At 40.9% G+C, this 17,899-nt stretch overlaps 2 protein-coding genes across 2 annotated transcripts in view; both read right to left on the bottom strand.

Moving 5' to 3' along the window:
* Positions 1-8,101, bottom strand: part of IL1RL2 (interleukin 1 receptor-like 2) — a 50,817-nt gene extending 42,716 nt beyond the window's left edge. The window contains exons 1-4 of the mRNA XM_011969579.1: positions 8,001-8,101; positions 7,148-7,217; positions 6,088-6,322; positions 3,392-3,587 (exon numbers count right to left, since the gene is read on the bottom strand). Of these exons, the coding sequence (XP_011824969.1) occupies positions 3,392-3,587; positions 6,088-6,322; positions 7,148-7,217; positions 8,001-8,072 (573 nt within the window). The 5' untranslated portion in view covers positions 8,073-8,101. The remainder of the gene's footprint in view (positions 1-3,391; positions 3,588-6,087; positions 6,323-7,147; positions 7,218-8,000) is intronic.
* Positions 8,102-16,347: 8,246 nt separating this feature from the next.
* IL1R1 (interleukin 1 receptor, type I) overlaps positions 16,348-17,899 on the bottom strand; it is a 111,073-nt gene continuing 109,521 nt past the window's right edge. Inside the window, exon 14 of the mRNA XM_011969580.1 lies at positions 16,348-17,875. The gene's annotated coding sequence lies outside the window, so the exon portion shown is untranslated. The remainder of the gene's footprint in view (positions 17,876-17,899) is intronic.

Here is a 17,899-nt window from a genome sequence, read left to right on the forward strand (position 1 = left end):
CTGAAACAGATCTACACACAAAGACCAATATGATTTAAGTCAGAGGTGGCATGCAAAGCAACATGAAAAGAACAGGTAAACCATAAGTCCACACAGAAAATAATTACATTTGACCCTACCAACACTACACACTTAAAAATCAGTGGAAAAAGAAAAACAATGAAACTTCAAGAAGAAAATATAGGAAAAGGTCCTTTTACCTTGGGGTGGGAAAAAGATTCTTAAGTCACAGAAAGTACTAATCACAAAGGGAAATCAGTACATTAGACTGCATTAACACTAGGAAGTCTGAGACCTCGTTGCCGGAGTTGAAAAGCTAGCCATTGCTTAGAAGGGCACATTGTAACAATTACTCATATCCAGATCTATAAAGAGCTACTACAAATCAATGAGAAATAGACAAGAGGCTAGCAAACCACACACTGGCCAAATGTGGCTAACCACCTGTTTTTGTAAATAAAATGTTGTTGAAACGCAACCACACTCCTTCTTTTCTATATTGTCTACAACTGTTTTTGTGCTTCCAGAACAGAGTTGAGTGGTTGAAACAGAGATCATCTGGCCTACAATGCCTAAAATATTTATTATTTGGTTTTTTACAGAAAAAAAAAAAATAGAGATCCCTCCTGGACAAGGTAACCCGCAGCCACTCAAGAGGCTGAGGCGGAAGGGTCACTTGAGCTAAGGGGTTCAAGGTTACAGTGAGCTATGATTGCACTACTGCACTCCAGCCTGGGCAACAGAGCAAGAGCTTATCTGAAAAAAAAAATTTCACAAGCACTCAAAGAAAAAAAAATTACACACACACACACATCCAAGTGCCAAGAAGAAAATTTAAAGATGATCAACATTATCAGTTATAATCAGGGAAGTGTTAATTAAGGCTGAAATGAGACACAATTACTCACTTATCCAAACAGCAAATTAAAAAGGTTTAACAGTACCATGTGTTGTCAGATATAGGGGCATAAATAACTCTTATACACTGCTGCTGGAACTGTAAATTGGCACCAATTTGGAAAATGGTTTGGCATTTTCTACATACCCTTATGACCCAACTATTTCACTCTCGTGTAATATGTCCCACAAAATTGCATTCATAAGTGAGAAAAGTGTTCATACCAGCTTTGTTTCTAAGACCCAGAAATTGGAAATGACTCAAGAGTCTAACAATAATAACAGTGAAATAGTATAAGCAATGAAAATGGATGAAATATAGCCACATGCAATAGCATGGATGATTCTCACTGGTTCGCTATTGAGCCAAGGAAGCTAGACATAAGTACTACATACGATTTTATTCAAATTAATAAAATTCAAAAATTGGTAAATCTAATCTACGATAGTATAAATCAGGGAAGTGGTTATTTGGGGACTAGGGAGGCACAGGTTTTGCAAGATGGAAGAGGTGGGCCTTCAGAGGTGCTAGTAATGTTTTCTTAACCTTCGTGGGAAAGGGTAATTAAAAGGTATGTTCCCTTTCTGATAATCCTACAAGATTGTTCACTTATGATTTCTGCATTTTATATGTATATGTCAAACTTCAATGGAAAGGTTTTTTTTAAGGCATTGCAAACAAACATACCCAGGATATATAAATATACAAAATCTCCTATAAGTCACAAGAAAATGGCATGAAAAGTAAAATAAGAAATATACCAAAAGATATGAGTGGGCAGTTCAGAAGAGGATCCAGAAATGGCTAATAAACATATGAAAAAAAGTGGTTAATCTCACTAATAATTAAGGAAAAGCAAAATAAAATAGCAAAAAGGTACATTTTATACTCACCAGATTGATTTTAAAAATCAGTCTTATAACACAAAGTTCAACACAAGGTTGTAGGAAATCTAGAATACTCCTGGTGAGCCAGGCATGGTGGTTCATGCCTATAATCTCACCACTTTGGGAGGCCAAGGCAGGAGGATCACTTGAGGCCCGGAGTTTGAGACCAGTCTGGGCATCACAGCAAGATTCTGTCACCACAAAAAAATTTTAAAAATTACCTGGGCTTCCACATGAGCCCAGGAGTTAGGCTGCAGTGAGCCATGATCACACCACTGCGCTCCAGCCTGGGCAACAGAGTGAGACTCTGTCATAAAATAAAATAAAATACTGCTGGCAAAACGGATACAAAATTCGGTAAAGCAATTTTTGCAACATCAACAAAGTTGAATACTTTGTTCATCTGCATGCCCTACAAATGAGCAATACTAGGGCTAGCAATCATGTATCTTAGAGAACTGCACGCACTAGCAAATATGCTTAAAGGACAGGTATAAGGACATTCACTTCCACATTTCTTGTGAAAGAGGGCAACTAAACAAACTAAATGAACATGAAATATGTAACAGAAAGGATAGACAAAACCAAAAGTTAGTTTTTGCAAAGAGTACTAGAACTGACAAGTCTCTGATGAAACTAATCAAGTAAGCATGTGTGTGTGCGCGCATGTGTGTGTAAGAAAGAGAATGAATAATGACTAAAGGTGAACCTTACTTTGAAGGTTTTAATGTCTGCAGACATTAAAAGAGAAGAGCTGATAAACAATTTTCCAGAATATACGAGACCTTTAATGAAACGAGAAACTTCCTAAGACACAAAATCTTACCAAACTCACACAAGAGAAAGTAAGAAATTTGTGTAATCCTTTCACCATTAAAGAAATTGAATCAATAGATGAAAACCTTCCCATAAAGAAAACTCATGACCCGGAGGGGTGTGCTGGCAAGAGTTAACAAGCAGGAAAAACTAATTCCAATCTCAAATAACTATAGCCTGTGCTCCTCCACGCTAAGGGTTACTTTCTATGTCAACATATGCCAGGATCATCAAGAAAAGAGAAATTTCGAAGATGAAAACATAAAGTGCAGAAACATGAGCTTGAAAAAGAAGGGCTAGGAAGAGTTAGACTATGTATTTTTATTTGCTAGTATAGCATTATACAAGAATAATCACAGGGCACTAATCATGGTAGCCACATGTCGAGGAAGGTGTGATGAGCCCAGAGCAAATACGGAACGGTAACAGGAAAGAGGTTTTCCAGGGAGTGACCTCTTACGATTTGTGATTATTGAACCATGCGCACGTAGTATGTATTTAAACAAACATAATTAATGTTAGAAAATAAAGAACAGCCTGAAAAACAAGAATGACTGGAGGAAGGTGATGGATCCAAATAATAAAATATTACAAAGATACAATAACCAAAATATTTTTTAAAACAGTAATTAGGAAGGTGACAATATCAATGACTGCTAGCTAACTAATCTATCTTAGGAACACAAATTTCTTTACCAATTCTGCCTTTAAAAATACAACTTAACCTATAAAAAACAGTGGGTTTTAAAGAAAAGGAGGAACAATATCAATAAGAAATTTTTTTTTTTACCTTATACCACTTTATTGGACCCAAAATACAACTCTTCGGGAAGTGCAGATGACATGTGAGACTATCATCTTTTCCAAGATGTAATATTTGCTTGTACTCATCTGATAAATTCGGTAAACCTTTTACGGAAGTGTCACACCATTGTTTTTCAAAAACAGTTAGGTTTACATGTATTCTATGACAGCTGTCTCTACCCCTGTAAGACAGATTGAGACCTCATAAACTCTTCTAAAAAATCACAAAATCAAATAATTCAGCTCATTTTCAAATGTTTTCAAATCATTTTCACAGCACCACGCAAACCCTCTGCCTCTAACAAAGCAGTAAGCACCCCCCAAATCATTCATCACGAAAGGACAAATGGTATTCATACAGTGGAGAAACTGGACAACACCTTAACTGAGTGATCAAAATGGACGTCACCAACTGGGGGCAAGTGGACGCCATGTGCCTCTGAGTAACTTTCTGAAGAGGACACAAAGCACTCACCTAGCATTCCAGCCAAAACGGCTGAACCTAATCGTGAAGAAATACCTGACAAACACCAATGAAGGAGATAATACAAAATAATTGCCTATAGTCCTTAAAAATGATGGTATCATGAAAAACAAAGACTGAGGAACCGTTTCAGATTAAAATAAGTTACATATTCATGGCAACCAAATGTGATGCATGATCCTAGATTGGTAACTGTACTGGAAAAGAAAGAAAAAAATTATAAAAGGTCTTCAATGAGACCACTGATAAGATTAGAATATAGATTATAGATTAAGGTATTATATGATGGTTACGTTTCCTGAATTTGATAACTATACTGTCATTATGTAAGAAATAAACAGATACACATTGAAAGGAAATAGGAAATATACACTGTTGATAGGAAATATACATGGAAATATTAAGAGCTAAGAGGATATGATGCATACAACTGAAATGGTTTAAAAACGGCTTAGGAGAAAAATACTGCTTATAATTTATATCATATATATGGTGAAAGAGAAAATTATAAGATAAATGTAAAAATATATTCTTAAAAATGAGGAATCTAGATAATCTAGATAAAGGGTAGAAGGAAGTTCTTGATACTATTCCTGCAAAATTTATTTAAATTTAAAATTATTTCAAAGCAAAAAGTAAAAATATACAGTTTCCTAAATACGTATCCTATCTGGATGTTGGTAGTAAAAGTCTTGGAGAATTCACGTTCATTTTCTTTCATGGCAGATATCCTTGTCTAATTTCTATTAAAGATTATTTTTCCTCATTTCACAGCTCCCAGATTTAAATAGTTTAAATCTAGCTTCGACATCCAGATTCATTTATGTGATGTATGATCTTCAAGTCTAGTTAATAATTCACAGCCTAGGCTAAGATAAGAAAGCAGACCTCCACATGCTCTGAGTGGTTTATTAGCGACTAAACCTGTGGAAAGGAGCCAGGCAGAGCTAACAACCACTTCCACTTGTGAACCACTCGATTTTGTGCATTTTGTCTGTCTGGTGGATAGAAATGAGGAATCTGGCAGAAATCAGAGTGGGACATGGGCCATGCTGGGACACAGAAAGGGGCCGGCAAATATCACGGAATCAAAACGAGAGAGAGAGAATGGAGTACCTACTTCACACCTGGTCTCAGTTAATTTGCACCTGAACCCTATCGGGCCAGCATTAATTCCATTTTACAGAAAAAAACCAAGGCTCAGAGAGATCAAGTAATTTGTTAAGGTCATGCAAGCCAGTGTGGGAGAGTCACAAAATTGTGACCCTCAAACTAAATTTGGTCTACAGATGTGTTTTATTCAGGCCCAACAAAGCTTTACAAATTATAAAAAGTCACACACACAAATTCCAATTTCCAGATTCCCTTGAAAAGTGAGAGGATGGGCTTGATCCTAATAGACAGCTACCTTTGAGGGGCAGTCACCACCAGACCTGTGTTACTCATTCATGTTTCTTAGCACAGGTTCTCCAGTGAGGTCTGGAACATGCTCGATGCTTACTCCCTGCCTTAAGCAAATTCCTTGTGAAAAGGGCTCATAGGAGGCTTATTCCTATCTGGATGTGCCATTTCCCACAAAAGCTTTTGGCACTTCAAGAAAGATGGCAGTGGCCAGGCTAGGTGGCTTAGGCCTGCAATCTCAGCACTTTGGGAGGCCAAGACGGGTGGATCAGGAGTTCAGTAGATCGAGATCATCCTAGCTAACACGGTGAAACCCTGTCTCTACTAAAAATACAAAAATTTAGCCAGCCGTGGTGGCACACACCATAGTCCCAGCTACCTGGGAGGCTGAGGCAAAAGAATCGCTTGAACCCAGGAGGCGGAGGTTGCAATGAGCCGAGATCACGCCACTGCATTCCAGCCTGGTGACAGAGTGAGACTTCGTCTCAGAAACTAAAAAAAAAGAAAAAGAAAAAGAAAACAAGAAAGAAAGATGGCAGCAATAATATTGGGACAGACACACTTTGTGAGTGGGTCTGGTCTGAGGTGCCATTTCCATGGGGAAAGATGCATATCAGATTCCAAAAATGATTTACAAATCTGTTTAAAAATGTGTTCACTGGAAACTGTCTTGTAACAATTATAAAAACATACAACAAAGTAATTCTTCTCAATGAGTTCTCTATGTTAAGAATTTTCCTTAAAGAATTTATACATACACACACATGAGTTAGTTCTATTTTAAATGAGGAACTTACTTTATAATACATTGGTAGACTCCTGAGTCCCCCCATTCCATAGGGAGAAACAAAATCCAAGTTTCGTCCTGGTGAATTCTAGACTGTATGATTTTGGACACTGGGATTTTGCTAGAATTTTTATACCATGTTACACTGACTTCCCCAGATGTTATGGGAGGGAATGTACAATTAAAAGCAAAAGGCTGGCTTGCTGAAAGCATCTCATTTTTCATAAAAATGTCGTTGCATCCATCTAGGGAAAGAAAAACAAAACAATTATCCGTGAAAGAAAACTTTAGTTCTATTTACTGTTCGTTTTTTAAAATGCCTCTTCAATTTTCCAGCCAATTTGAAATTTTATTTGGGAATTTTCTGAGTCTGAAAGTTTTCTAAAAATAGAATGCTGATTATAAAGTATATTCCAAGTTCTTCAAATGTATCCATAAGACAGAATTTACTCCGTTCCCTCCTCACTAACCTCTTCCCCATTGGGAGTGATTTCCCTCTTTCCTTTCTATTCTACGACCCTTAGTTCTTTTCATCCACAGAGTTCTTTACTCTGCACTCATTCATCTAGAGTAAAGAAGCCCTTCTTGTCTTTTCTGTTTCTGCTCTGCCACCCACTTACTCTGCCTTGAGTAAAAGGTATTTAATCCCAAAACGATTGTTAAAAAAACAAAACAACAACAAAAAAAAAGTTGGTTCATTCTTAAAGCTCATTTCTACCAAATTTCTTAGAAGAAATTTGTTCTATTGATGGCGTCCTTGCTTTCATCTTGTCATAAAATAACCCTTTATCATATAAAATAGGCAGTAGTAACTCCATTTGAGCATTTTTACTCAAGTCTTCACTTGCAATTTGCCTAACTCCTTCCCCTCCCCGAAGTCACCTCCAAGCTCAAAGGTGACATTCAGGGCTGAGCATCCCAGCACGTGGAGCTGGCTCTGTTTCCTCTTCGCGGTCTTGGGAGCGTAAGCAGCCCAGCTGGCGCGATCCCCTGCGGCTCCCAGTGAGAGGCCAGCAGCCTGTGGACTAGGGCGGCCTCTGGGAACTGAGGACACACGGGACGGGACGTACCTGCTGTGACAGACAGTGGAAGGGCGATGGACAACCCGCAGAGCAGCAAGGACCACATCCCCAAACCGGGCTGCAAGGAAGGGAGAAGAGGGTGGGAAGAAAGGCCGCTGTGGGGCGGGCCCGAGGCGCCGGCGTGGGCGACCTCGGAATCTCAAAGACAACCGCCCAGGCCGCTGACCTTCCCTTCTTCCTGGGGAGCCCTCTGACTTTGGCCCCACGTTTCCCCATAGACTGCCCGTCCCCCGTCTCCTTCGTCTGCGCGCCCGACCTTTAGGATCCAAGGCAGGGACCTCGCCCCGCCGCGGAGGAGGATGGGCGAAGAGTGGGCGGCGGCGGCGCTGCGGCCCGCGTGGGAGCCGCTTCCGCCCCCTGACAGCGAAGCGGGCTCGCGTCCAGAGCTCCCGCGAGGGCCAGGGCGCCCCCCAGCGCAGCCCGCGGCCTGGGTCCCGGATGTGGGACCCCATCCCTGCCCGCGTCGCACGGAGCCTCCTCCCCTGCGCGCCCTTGTCCTCGGGATCCGCGGTCTAAACGGAAACCCCAAACACCGGCTTACTTGGGAGCAACCAGAGCAGGCCTACCTGGCAGGGGCCGGCGGGAAAGCAGAAAGGAAGGCAGGGAGCCGCTGGAGCTGAGAGCAGCCGCTGGAGCTGAGAGTAGCCGCGAGCTCCACACCTCGACCCAGAGAGGGAGTCGTCTCCCCCATGGTCACCTAGGCGGTCGGAGGCCCGCCTGTGGGACCTGATCCCTGGCCTGCGGTGGCACACATTGTTGCCACGTCTTTTCCTGCACACCTCTCCTACTGTCAGGGCCCCACCCATGCCTGGCTCAGCCAGACTCCCGGCCCGGTGTCTACCTGCCTGCAGGATTGAAGCGTGCAGGACCTCGTGGAGAGTGAAAAATATGACAGGGACCTGAGCCCTGTCATGCCACTTCCATGCCTAGGTATTTCCCCGCCACCGTGGGCGGGGCAGACCTGCCTTCCCCAGTGGAGCGTAGAAAGGAATGTGACATCACTCTAGGAAGTGGCTTGAAAGTCTCTGAGCCTGATTTTCTGGCATCTAAGGCCTTCATCGCCAGGAGTGTCTGCTTAAGTCTATTCCAAGTTGAACGTCTAAATGAACTGTTCGTTCCTTTCCAAATCCCATTTGAGCAGTTACTGCATGCTCTGCATTGGTCTATGTGGAAGGACCCCAAAGTGGAAGGCATCCCAAATGGCTTCTATGGAGAATTATGAATCTGCCTGAATCATGCTCATTAACTTCTGTAAGGCAGGCATCCCATGGTGTTCTTCAAGTACTTCAGAGCCTGAAGACTGTTCCTGTCTAAAACTTCCCCATAAGGTGATGGCAACAGGGACCTGTTGCCCTAGCCATCTGGAGACACCCCAGAGTCGTCCCACAGGGCACTGAGATGTAGGAAGAGATTCAAAATGTAATCTCCATTCAATAGATGACTAGCCAAGCTCTTCCAGATGGTCTTTGAAAGATCAGAGACAGTGAGACAAAAGCAACCAAAGGAGCAAAGATGCAATAATTGTGCTAATAGCAAAACTTCCTGTGATGAGCTGAAGGTCAGTGGTTTGCAGATTTCTAGGCTCTTAAAAAGTATTGATGATTCCAACGTGCTTTTGTCTATGTAGGTTATGCCTGTCAATATTACTATGTTAGAAATTAAAGTGAGAATTTTTAAATTTTTACTTTCTTATTTAAGTAACAACCCATTACGTATTAACACAAATATCATACAATTTATGAAAAGTAACTACTTTCTAAAACAGGCTTATTGAGAAAAGTAACATTGTTCTACATAGATGCAGATCTCTTTGATGTCTGGCTTACTAGAAGATGACTGGATTCTCATATTTGCTTCTGCAATCAGTCTCATGATAGAATATGTCATATAGTTTCTGAAAAGGTCTACCATACACTAATGAGAGAATGAGAATAAAAAAGGAATAGGTCTTAATATCATGATGAACATAGTTTTGATTTCACAGATCTTTTTGAAGGATCTGTCAGGGACCCATACGGCTCCCACTCTTTGAGGACCTCTTTCTTAAGCTATAAATAGAGATTATTATTTATTTCCCCTACCATCAGCAGTAAACGAGGTTCCTCTATATATGTATATTCTTCAGGGTTTATGTCCTCATCCAAAACAAAACAAAGGTGTTACTATTTTTATAAAAGTCATATGATTTGCATTCAGAACTATTGCTATAAGCAGTGTTGAAAGTTATTTCTAAATCTTTTTTTTTACGCTATCTTTTTTCATTTTCACTTTATGAATAGATGCATTTGTGTCCTATCTTCTTTCTTAGCCTGAGGACTATATGCCAAGTCTAATGGGTATAGTTGCCCTAGAATGTATGAAGTTAAGACAGGTCATCCCAGTCCCCTGCAGTGCCTCTCACTGGACACTTCTGACATTGCACTTTGCTACTGATTCTGTGAATCTGAAACTTAACTTCCTGGGATGGTCTCTGTGCCAAATGGGTTTCCTGATACATGGAAAATGAACACTTGGCTTTGAAGGCAGAACTGATTCCAGGCATTGTAAACTTAGCAATTAAAAATAACAGGAAACCATAACATTTACTGCAGATTCTCAATTACCTTGAAAAAAAAAACCTTAAATGTATTCATCTCCTTCGAACATTTAAGTTTTACCAAATGTATGTTTTGCTCTTATAAACATTGCTGCTCCTAAGATTCCTGGTAATGTCCTTCTGTGCGAGTATTTCAGGGGTCGTTTAGTGAACGGAATTGCAGAATTCTTGGGTAGGTATATCCTCAATTGTATTAGAAAAGCCCCAATTTTTTGCCATAACTATATCCTTTAGAGGAAAATAATTTCATTGCTTCATGTTCTTACCAATATTTGGTAATGTCAGACTTTTAAATTTTGCCAGTTGTGTTGCTCTCATGTAAAAGCTATCCTGTGATTTTATTTTATATATGTTTAGATAGGGAGGTAAAGCCCATTTTTCAGAGATGGCAGTGGTAAAGCCTCCATAACAGGGTGTATAATATGTAATAGATGCTTATCACCATCCCCCTGCTTGTCTAATTCTCTCCCACTTGCAGATATTTTTGCAATGGGGAATATTCTTAATGTTTTCTGGCATTAGTCAGTGGCCATAGGAAATATATTTTCAGTTTTTTTTTTTTAATGAAGTAAATCAACTTCCTCTAGAGATTCATTACTTCATTCTGAGAGCAGACAAAAAGCAACAAATCTGTGTGTGAAGAAGGCATTACAGAATTCTGCTTGGTTGAATTTTACCTTCAATCTATTTGGCCCTCAGACTAGGATATGACGGCTACTCAGAAGGGTAGCCGGGCAACAATTTGGATTAAAGATTTCATATACAAATGTGTATTTTACATGATGCCTGATGTCTGATGTCTAAATGTCTGATGATTTCCCATTGGCCATAACCCACAGATAAGGTTTCCCAATGAGAATGAAACAGAAATATATTCACAAGCAACAATTAAACTTTCCAAAACTCAGTATTAGGTTGGGGTGGGGGTTTCGGGCTCCACCAAGATCTTTATACTTTTCAGGCCCTTAAGTTCTCATATTTCCGCTCCATGAGGCTTGGGAATATATAGCAGCATTTCTGTAGTAGACTGCTATTGTTGGGATAAACTGAACTTCCAGAAATGGAAGAAGCAGCCAGGGAGACTAGAGAGAGGTCCTTAAAGCACTTAGTTTCCTGCAGTACTGGGCTTAATCTCTCCCTTGAGCTCCATTCATTAGTTCGCTCAGTCCCTCATCAAATATTTATACAGTTCCCACTATGTTCCAGGTGATATTCTGAGTGCTGGAAATACAGCTGTACAGAAGACAGACCCTCTTAGAGTTTACAGTCATTCTAGTGTCAAATAAATAGAAACTTTTGAAGGATGATTTCAGGTTGGTGAGAACCCTGAAAGCAATTATGATGACGTGATGGAGATGGTGTTGGGGAAGTCCTCCCTTCAGAAGGGTCTGTGGTGCAGCAGAGGCCCGTGTCAAGGCAAGGAGTCCAGCACGTGGAGGTCTGGGAGAAGGGCTCTCCCCAAAGTAGGAAACAGCTAGTACAGAATCGCAAAGGAGGAAACAGTTTGTAAATTCCAAAATAACACAGATGAAGCCAATAGCCTCGGCTGCCTCAGCCTCCCACGTGGCTGGGATTACAGACATGCGCCATCATGCCCAGTTAATTTTTGTTTTTTGCTTTTTGTGTGTTTTTGGTAGACATGGGGTTTCACCATGTTGGCCAGGCTGGTCTCAAACTCCTGGCTTCAAGTGATCCTCCCGCCTCAAACTGTAATTGTTAAGTGAAACGTTCAACCATGTTAATAGTTAACTGGCAAAGTAGTGCTTATCGCAAAGGATAACCTTTTTTGTCTATCAAATTCGCAATTATTTAATAATGAGTATTCTCAGTGCCACACACTGCTTGTGTAAGAGGAGCAAATGTCTCTATGGAAGATCAAGAACCTGAAAAGGAACTTGCCCTCTGAATATATGCTAAGCAAATGATTAGGGAAGTGGAGATATTAGAGAAAGGATAACTATTGCACTTTGACTACTGATAGCTAAAACTAGAAATAATCTGGATATCCAACGAAGGCAGCAATGCTATCAGATTATGGACCATCCATTTGGTAGACTTAGTGACTACTTATAGATTGTATTTCATATAATAGTAATGCAGGCAAATATTTATGCTAAGTTTTAAAAAGAGTATTAAACTCCATGTATATGGTCTCAGTTATGTCCATAGAAAAGTAATAAAATATCAATAATTATCTTTAGATTGTAAGGTTATGGGTGACATATTTCTTCCTTTATGTTTTAGAAATTTCCACATTCTCTCAAACCGTTATTGCTTTCATAATAAAAAAAATTTCTCCTAATTTACTTTATAAAATGTCTTAAATATAATTGACTCCCAAGGGGATTACTATACCACCTTCCTAACAACCTTTCTATGTAACCTTTTACCTCTTCCCAATCTTCTGCACAGTAGTGCTGTATCGATGTGTTTCTTTGTTCTTCCAACCTGTTGCCTCCAGTATCTCCCATATACCTACTCCCAGTGGTAAAGTTCAAGTATTTCAGTCATGGATTTAAGACCCTCTATCATATGAGATTGTTTCCTGAACAACTTTCTCTTCACACTCTTCTTCTCTGGCTAGATTTCTGTTTTTTCTTACTTTGTAATTTTCTCCGTGTCTAGCATAATGTTATCCACATGATTAGCACCTTTTAAAAATCTAAAATATTCAGAACACAAATATTTCCCCTGTGTTTTTGCATTTGAGAGAGGACATGGGTCCAGTTGTAGGAAAGACAAGCACTCAGAAGCAATCAAGTATAGTGTGGAAGGCGGGACTACAGAATAGCATCTGATGATAAAAAGTGTTGAGACAGGTGGCGGCTGTCCACAGCCTTGAAAGCAAATGAGAAGCTGCAGTCTGTCCCTGGCTAAGCAGGGTAAGTGACACAACATGGCCGAGGAGGGAAAATGCAGTGTTAGCTGGGGAAGGATTAACTACATGAACCAAAGCAGGAGTGGGCCCCCACACAGGCTGTGAAACATGCAATACCCTTTCACTACAGAAGCCTAAGGAATCGCATTCTGAGGACGTGTAGATTGACAGGAAAACCAATGAACACTGTAGAATGGTATCATTGTAGCCCTTCCCTTCCGGAAGCAGAAACCAAATGACACTTGGGATCACTGCCAGGTCAAAGGTTTTAAGAAAAACAAGCTTCATCGACTTCACCCTGTAGGTAAATTAATCTCTCAACTGGTTGAGCACAGCTTTAGAGAAGTCAACAGCCTCCTATGAGTCTAGAGTCAGGCGATACAGGTTTAACTGGTCTAACAGCTGCAAATTTTGAGAGACTGCCATGCTAACGTTTGGGGCTCAGATTTAAGGCACAGGTAGGATTTACGTATTTAATAGCCAAGGCTTCTTCAGAAGAAACCTGAGCGGTATGTGGTAAGATGAGCATGTTTTTGTTTTGAATGATTAATACTCATTTTAAATAGTATCACCTATTCCTGTAACTCTCCCTCTCCTTAAAACTTAAACACCCTGCCCCCCCCACCCCACCCCCCCACACACACACTTTGGTTGTAAAATGAATGTTATCACATCAAAAATTATCCCTTTCCTCTGTCTTCCCACACACATTTTTCCATGTGTACTCCATTTTATGAATTATTGCCACTGTGGTGATTCATTTATGTATTTTATTTTAGTAAAAGAGGAACAATTTTTCCCTTCTAGCCCAACCTGCTTTCTTCTCCAACTGCTATGCTCCCTATGCCCTGCACGCTAAGCCAACCTCACCACACTCCCAGAGTCTCACGTCAAAGGCGAAAAGATTTTCTTTTGACAAATAAGCTGGAGGAAATCTCTGATTTCATAATTGCATGGTGTTTATGCTTAGAAGTCCTTCAATCACTACTTGGGGAATGTACTATATGAAAAATGCTAAACCAGATCCTGACTTGCTAAAATGGGATTAGGTAGCAGCTGTGATCACTTAAAAGTTAACACCAACATTATATCGCCCCTCAACCCACACACACACCTAAAACCCTAGCATTTGAAAAATATATATTTTGGATGAATAAGTTTTTTTGTTTTATCTGTACTCATCAAGTGATAAAAGTAAGAAAATATATTTTGAGATTCTATCCCACATACTGGACAGAGGCTTTCTACATCTAAACATCTTGTAACATAGGAAGTCCTGTTTTACACATGAGAAAATGGAGGTTCCATACAACCAGGTGCTGTGTTCTGGTTTCAAAGCTGTGACAGTGCAGGAATTTAGTCCCGGATCTTTTTCCACCAGATGGCATTCCTGTTGTAAAATAATTCCAGAGACTCCCTAAAAACCTATTTTGCATTTACAGGGGAAAAGTTACCTGATGAAGAGAGGAAAAAAGGATGACTTTTCAATGGTGGTTAGCACTGATTTTCCTAATGGTTTGCACATTAACTGGTATCATAACCAAAATGTGGTGCAAAGCTCCCTGAACTCCTCCAGTGAGAAACATTCTTCAGGCTGGGGGCTGGTGGAGGGGCTGTGGGCTGGACAGGGCTCCTGGCCTCCATGGTTATACAACTTCAATTTGACATTGTGTACTTTGTCCCTAGTGTCAATTGTCATTTCTAATTTATAACTCCTCTCTATCCCTTCCATTTGCAGATTCTAATAGGACTTCAGATAAGCAATTCATAGAACTGCTACTAACAAAGCAACCATTTTCTGAGAACCAGCTTTAGGCTAAGCACTAGACTTGTCATAATATATTTAATCTTTTTAATCCTAATTCTATGAGTTACATATTATACCTATATAATGAGTAAATTGAGGCTGAAATACTTTGCCTAAAGTTTCACCCCAGGTAGATGGTGGAGGCAGTGTTCATTCATAGTGGACTCAGACTCTAAGCCAATCTGCCCCTTCTCCCCAGGTACTGACAGAGTCACCTGCCCTTTAGCATTGCTATGAGGTAAGGAGGCACTGACTGGGTGTCATCTCTGACCATCAGAGTTAACAAGCTTTAGAGCATGCATTTTGGAGAGCAAGTTCACCAATTTTACCCACCTTCTGGGTCAAAGGAAAAAATAAATAAAAGCCCTTTGTAAAATGTAGAAGTCTATACAAATATCCCCTTCATCATTTTTGGACAGGTAAATGGTAAGTTAATAGTAAATTCATAAGAAGCCAATAAAGAAGTTAATGATAAGGCTCACATTTTAATCCATTTTAGAAGCAGGTGAGCAGAGGGAGTAGAGTTTAGCTAGAAGAAGGGAGTTCGGGCTCACTGTTAGGCCAATAGCCTCTGACCTCCACTCCCCTCCCCTCCTCCAGCCCCTCCCCACCCGCTCCGCGCAACAGGAAGAACTCTCTGCAGCGGGTCTCCTCACCTTGTTCAGGCCTGTGAATGTGCAGATGCGCAGGTAAGCTGTGGACCAGACAAAGAACAGATTCTCAAGGATAACACTCAGTACAAAATCTGAAACTTTTATTGGAAAATAAGTACAGTCTATTGATCCGTGATGCATGCTGTACACGAATTTGGTGTTTTACTATACAAAAATTTGGCTTCTGCTGCAAAATTATATAAACAGGTTTTAAAAACTCCTTCATCATAAGCTAGTACAAACATAATTTATCAGAAATGTCAGTTAAAAAATGGCTCAATACCTTTTCTTTTATTGCAAATAAGAAAGGCAAGAGAGGGAAAATATAAATTGTGCTAAACCAGTTTTAACAACCGGTAATTAAATATTTTGTTGCATTTGCAAACTCTTCTTCAACACTTAGGGCATCTTTTTAAAAATGCCATTAAAAACTGCAAGAAAATCTACTTAAAGCAGAAGGTATTCAACGTTTTTTGTTTTGTTTTAGTGGGGGGACAATAAGTCAAAGGAGGTTCACGGGGAACTAGGAATGTGTCTCCTTCCTCCAGAATCCAACCCCTGGAAGATGGGGAATGACTCTGCACTTTTCTGTTTGGACCCTCCTCCACCCAGGCGTATCCACTGATTCTTGTCCTTCCTCAAATTCCAGCTGCCATGCTACTTGTAATTCTCGGTCCTCGTCACCCCCACTCTCTGGCCAATTTTGTCACTAACCTGAGTTTCCAAATTGGCTTGCTTTCTTGGCACTATGGGTGCTCACACATTTTCTAGATGACAGACTAAAATAATCTGCAAAATTAAATTTGTAAAACTTCTAATAGGCTTTTCGGGACGTGACCTCCCTGATCCATGGGCTTCTGGCTGTAGTCTGTGTGCCAAATGAAAGCTAGGCCCTGTCTGTTGGAACAGCAGTTCCAGAACAGCACGTTCCTTAAAACAGGCAAAGTGGACCCAGGAGAAAGCAGGTGGAAAGGCAAGAGTCAGAGACTTCAACTCAATGTGTTTTTGTTTAGGAGGAATATTATTATTCCAAATAAAAGTTTGTGTTCACCCGTATTAAATACGAGAAATATAAAAACCAGAGGACCTGCCCATGTTCATACAACTCATAAAACTGTGCTTGTGCCCTGCAATTGGTGGCATATAAATCTGGCTTTCTGGTTTTGCAGGGTTTCTCCAATTATTCTGAGGCCTGTCATCCCATTTTTAAAAATGTTTTTTCTATACCAAAAAAAAAAAACACAACGTGCTTTCATTTTTAATGAAAATGAAACATTTTAAGAAATGTTTGCCTCTAGGGAAAGAATATATGAAAGTAGAAGAGTTTTTCATAAAATCTAAATATAATTTTTGAAAATTCCAACATTCAGAAGTTCGGAATTTGGTGTCTTGAATAAAAGCATTGCTAGACTCGGTCGCTTCCTAGCAAAATGTCATTTCTTCTCACAAATGTGCCAGTGTGGAGTGAGGGGGGACCATGATTGACCTGAAATCAAGTACTCAGAACACCAGACTAAAGCCAGAAATGAGGCTCAAGTCCTGGGTTCAACAGAACTTAGAGTGTGATTTTTTAAAAAAATAGGTCACTTTCTCTATATATAAAATTAAAATAATTGCAAAAATTAAATAAGATAACTGGGGAATGTTTTTAAACATAAAGCACTATATAAATCTATGTTACATGTGCAAATTGCTCCTGGAAGGCAGTGAGGGACAGAGACAGCCACCCACAGCCTCTCCCTCAGACAGCAGCGATTCCAGCTGGAGGGAGACCAGCCTCCCTGACGTGCTCACTGCCGTCACTGCCGTGGGCCTGACCGGAGAGAGAGGGCTGGAGAGGGAGTCGCCTCTTAGGGAAAGAAAGTCTCCTGGAGACTGTGGAATTGGAGGATGTTCTGAATTTCGGTAAAATTCTGATCAGCTGGAGAAAGTAAGAGAAGGCCTTTTAGGCAAAGGAGGAGGAAGGGGGGCAGGCAAGAGCACAGACAGAGGAGTGCTGGGGGCAGGCGCCATGGCCACCAGGCCAACCTGGGAATTCACACAGCGGGACAGCAAGGGGAGGCTGGAGGACAGGGCAGGGAGGCGGGCTGGGAGTGACGTGCTGGTGGGAGAGCATGGGCTTCAGCTCCAACAGGTGGAGCCTGCGGGAAGTGTTTGAGCAGGAGCCGGATGACAGAAGAGCAGCATCACAGAAAGGACGGTTCATGTGTGGGCTATGCAAGGGACGTTGCGGAGGGACGAAGCCGTTAGGGAGCTGTCCCTCCGAAGATGTAAAATGCAGAATAATAACAAAGGACAGGATGGTCATGCCAGGGAGGAAAGCATTAAGAAGTGGATCAATTCCCTGCTACTGCTGCTTTTTAAGTTCTGTCTCTCCTGTGGAAAGCTAAGATGACTTCAAAGCCTTGGAATACCGGAGAATGCCTTTGTTCAGTGAAGTGAGCTTTCAACATATGTAAAATAAAATTCGGTCTTCGGAAACTAACTTCTGCTTGGGGATGTGTATGGAAAATGCAAGCAGATGGAAAGTTCTCCAAGAATACATCTCCCTTCCTCAGTGAGGTGTCAGTCTCACTTCACCTGCAGCACCTCTCAGGAGAGCCGCTCCAGGGCCAGTGACTCCACGGGATCCCCAGACAAGGCACAGCCCCGCCCTTGGGCTGTGGATGACTTAACAAAGCCATCTATAGATGGTGGCCATTTCCTGCATGCCCTTTCCTCTAGTTTGCTGTCTCCATGCCTTTTCTTGGCAGTTCAAACATTCAGAGAGGGCATTTATTGCCTCTTTTTTTTTTTTTTTTTTTTG

This window comes from Mandrillus leucophaeus, unplaced genomic scaffold (genome assembly GCF_000951045.1).
Source record: "Mandrillus leucophaeus isolate KB7577 unplaced genomic scaffold, Mleu.le_1.0 Scaffold9, whole genome shotgun sequence".
Classification (NCBI taxonomy): domain Eukaryota; kingdom Metazoa; phylum Chordata; class Mammalia; order Primates; family Cercopithecidae; genus Mandrillus; species Mandrillus leucophaeus.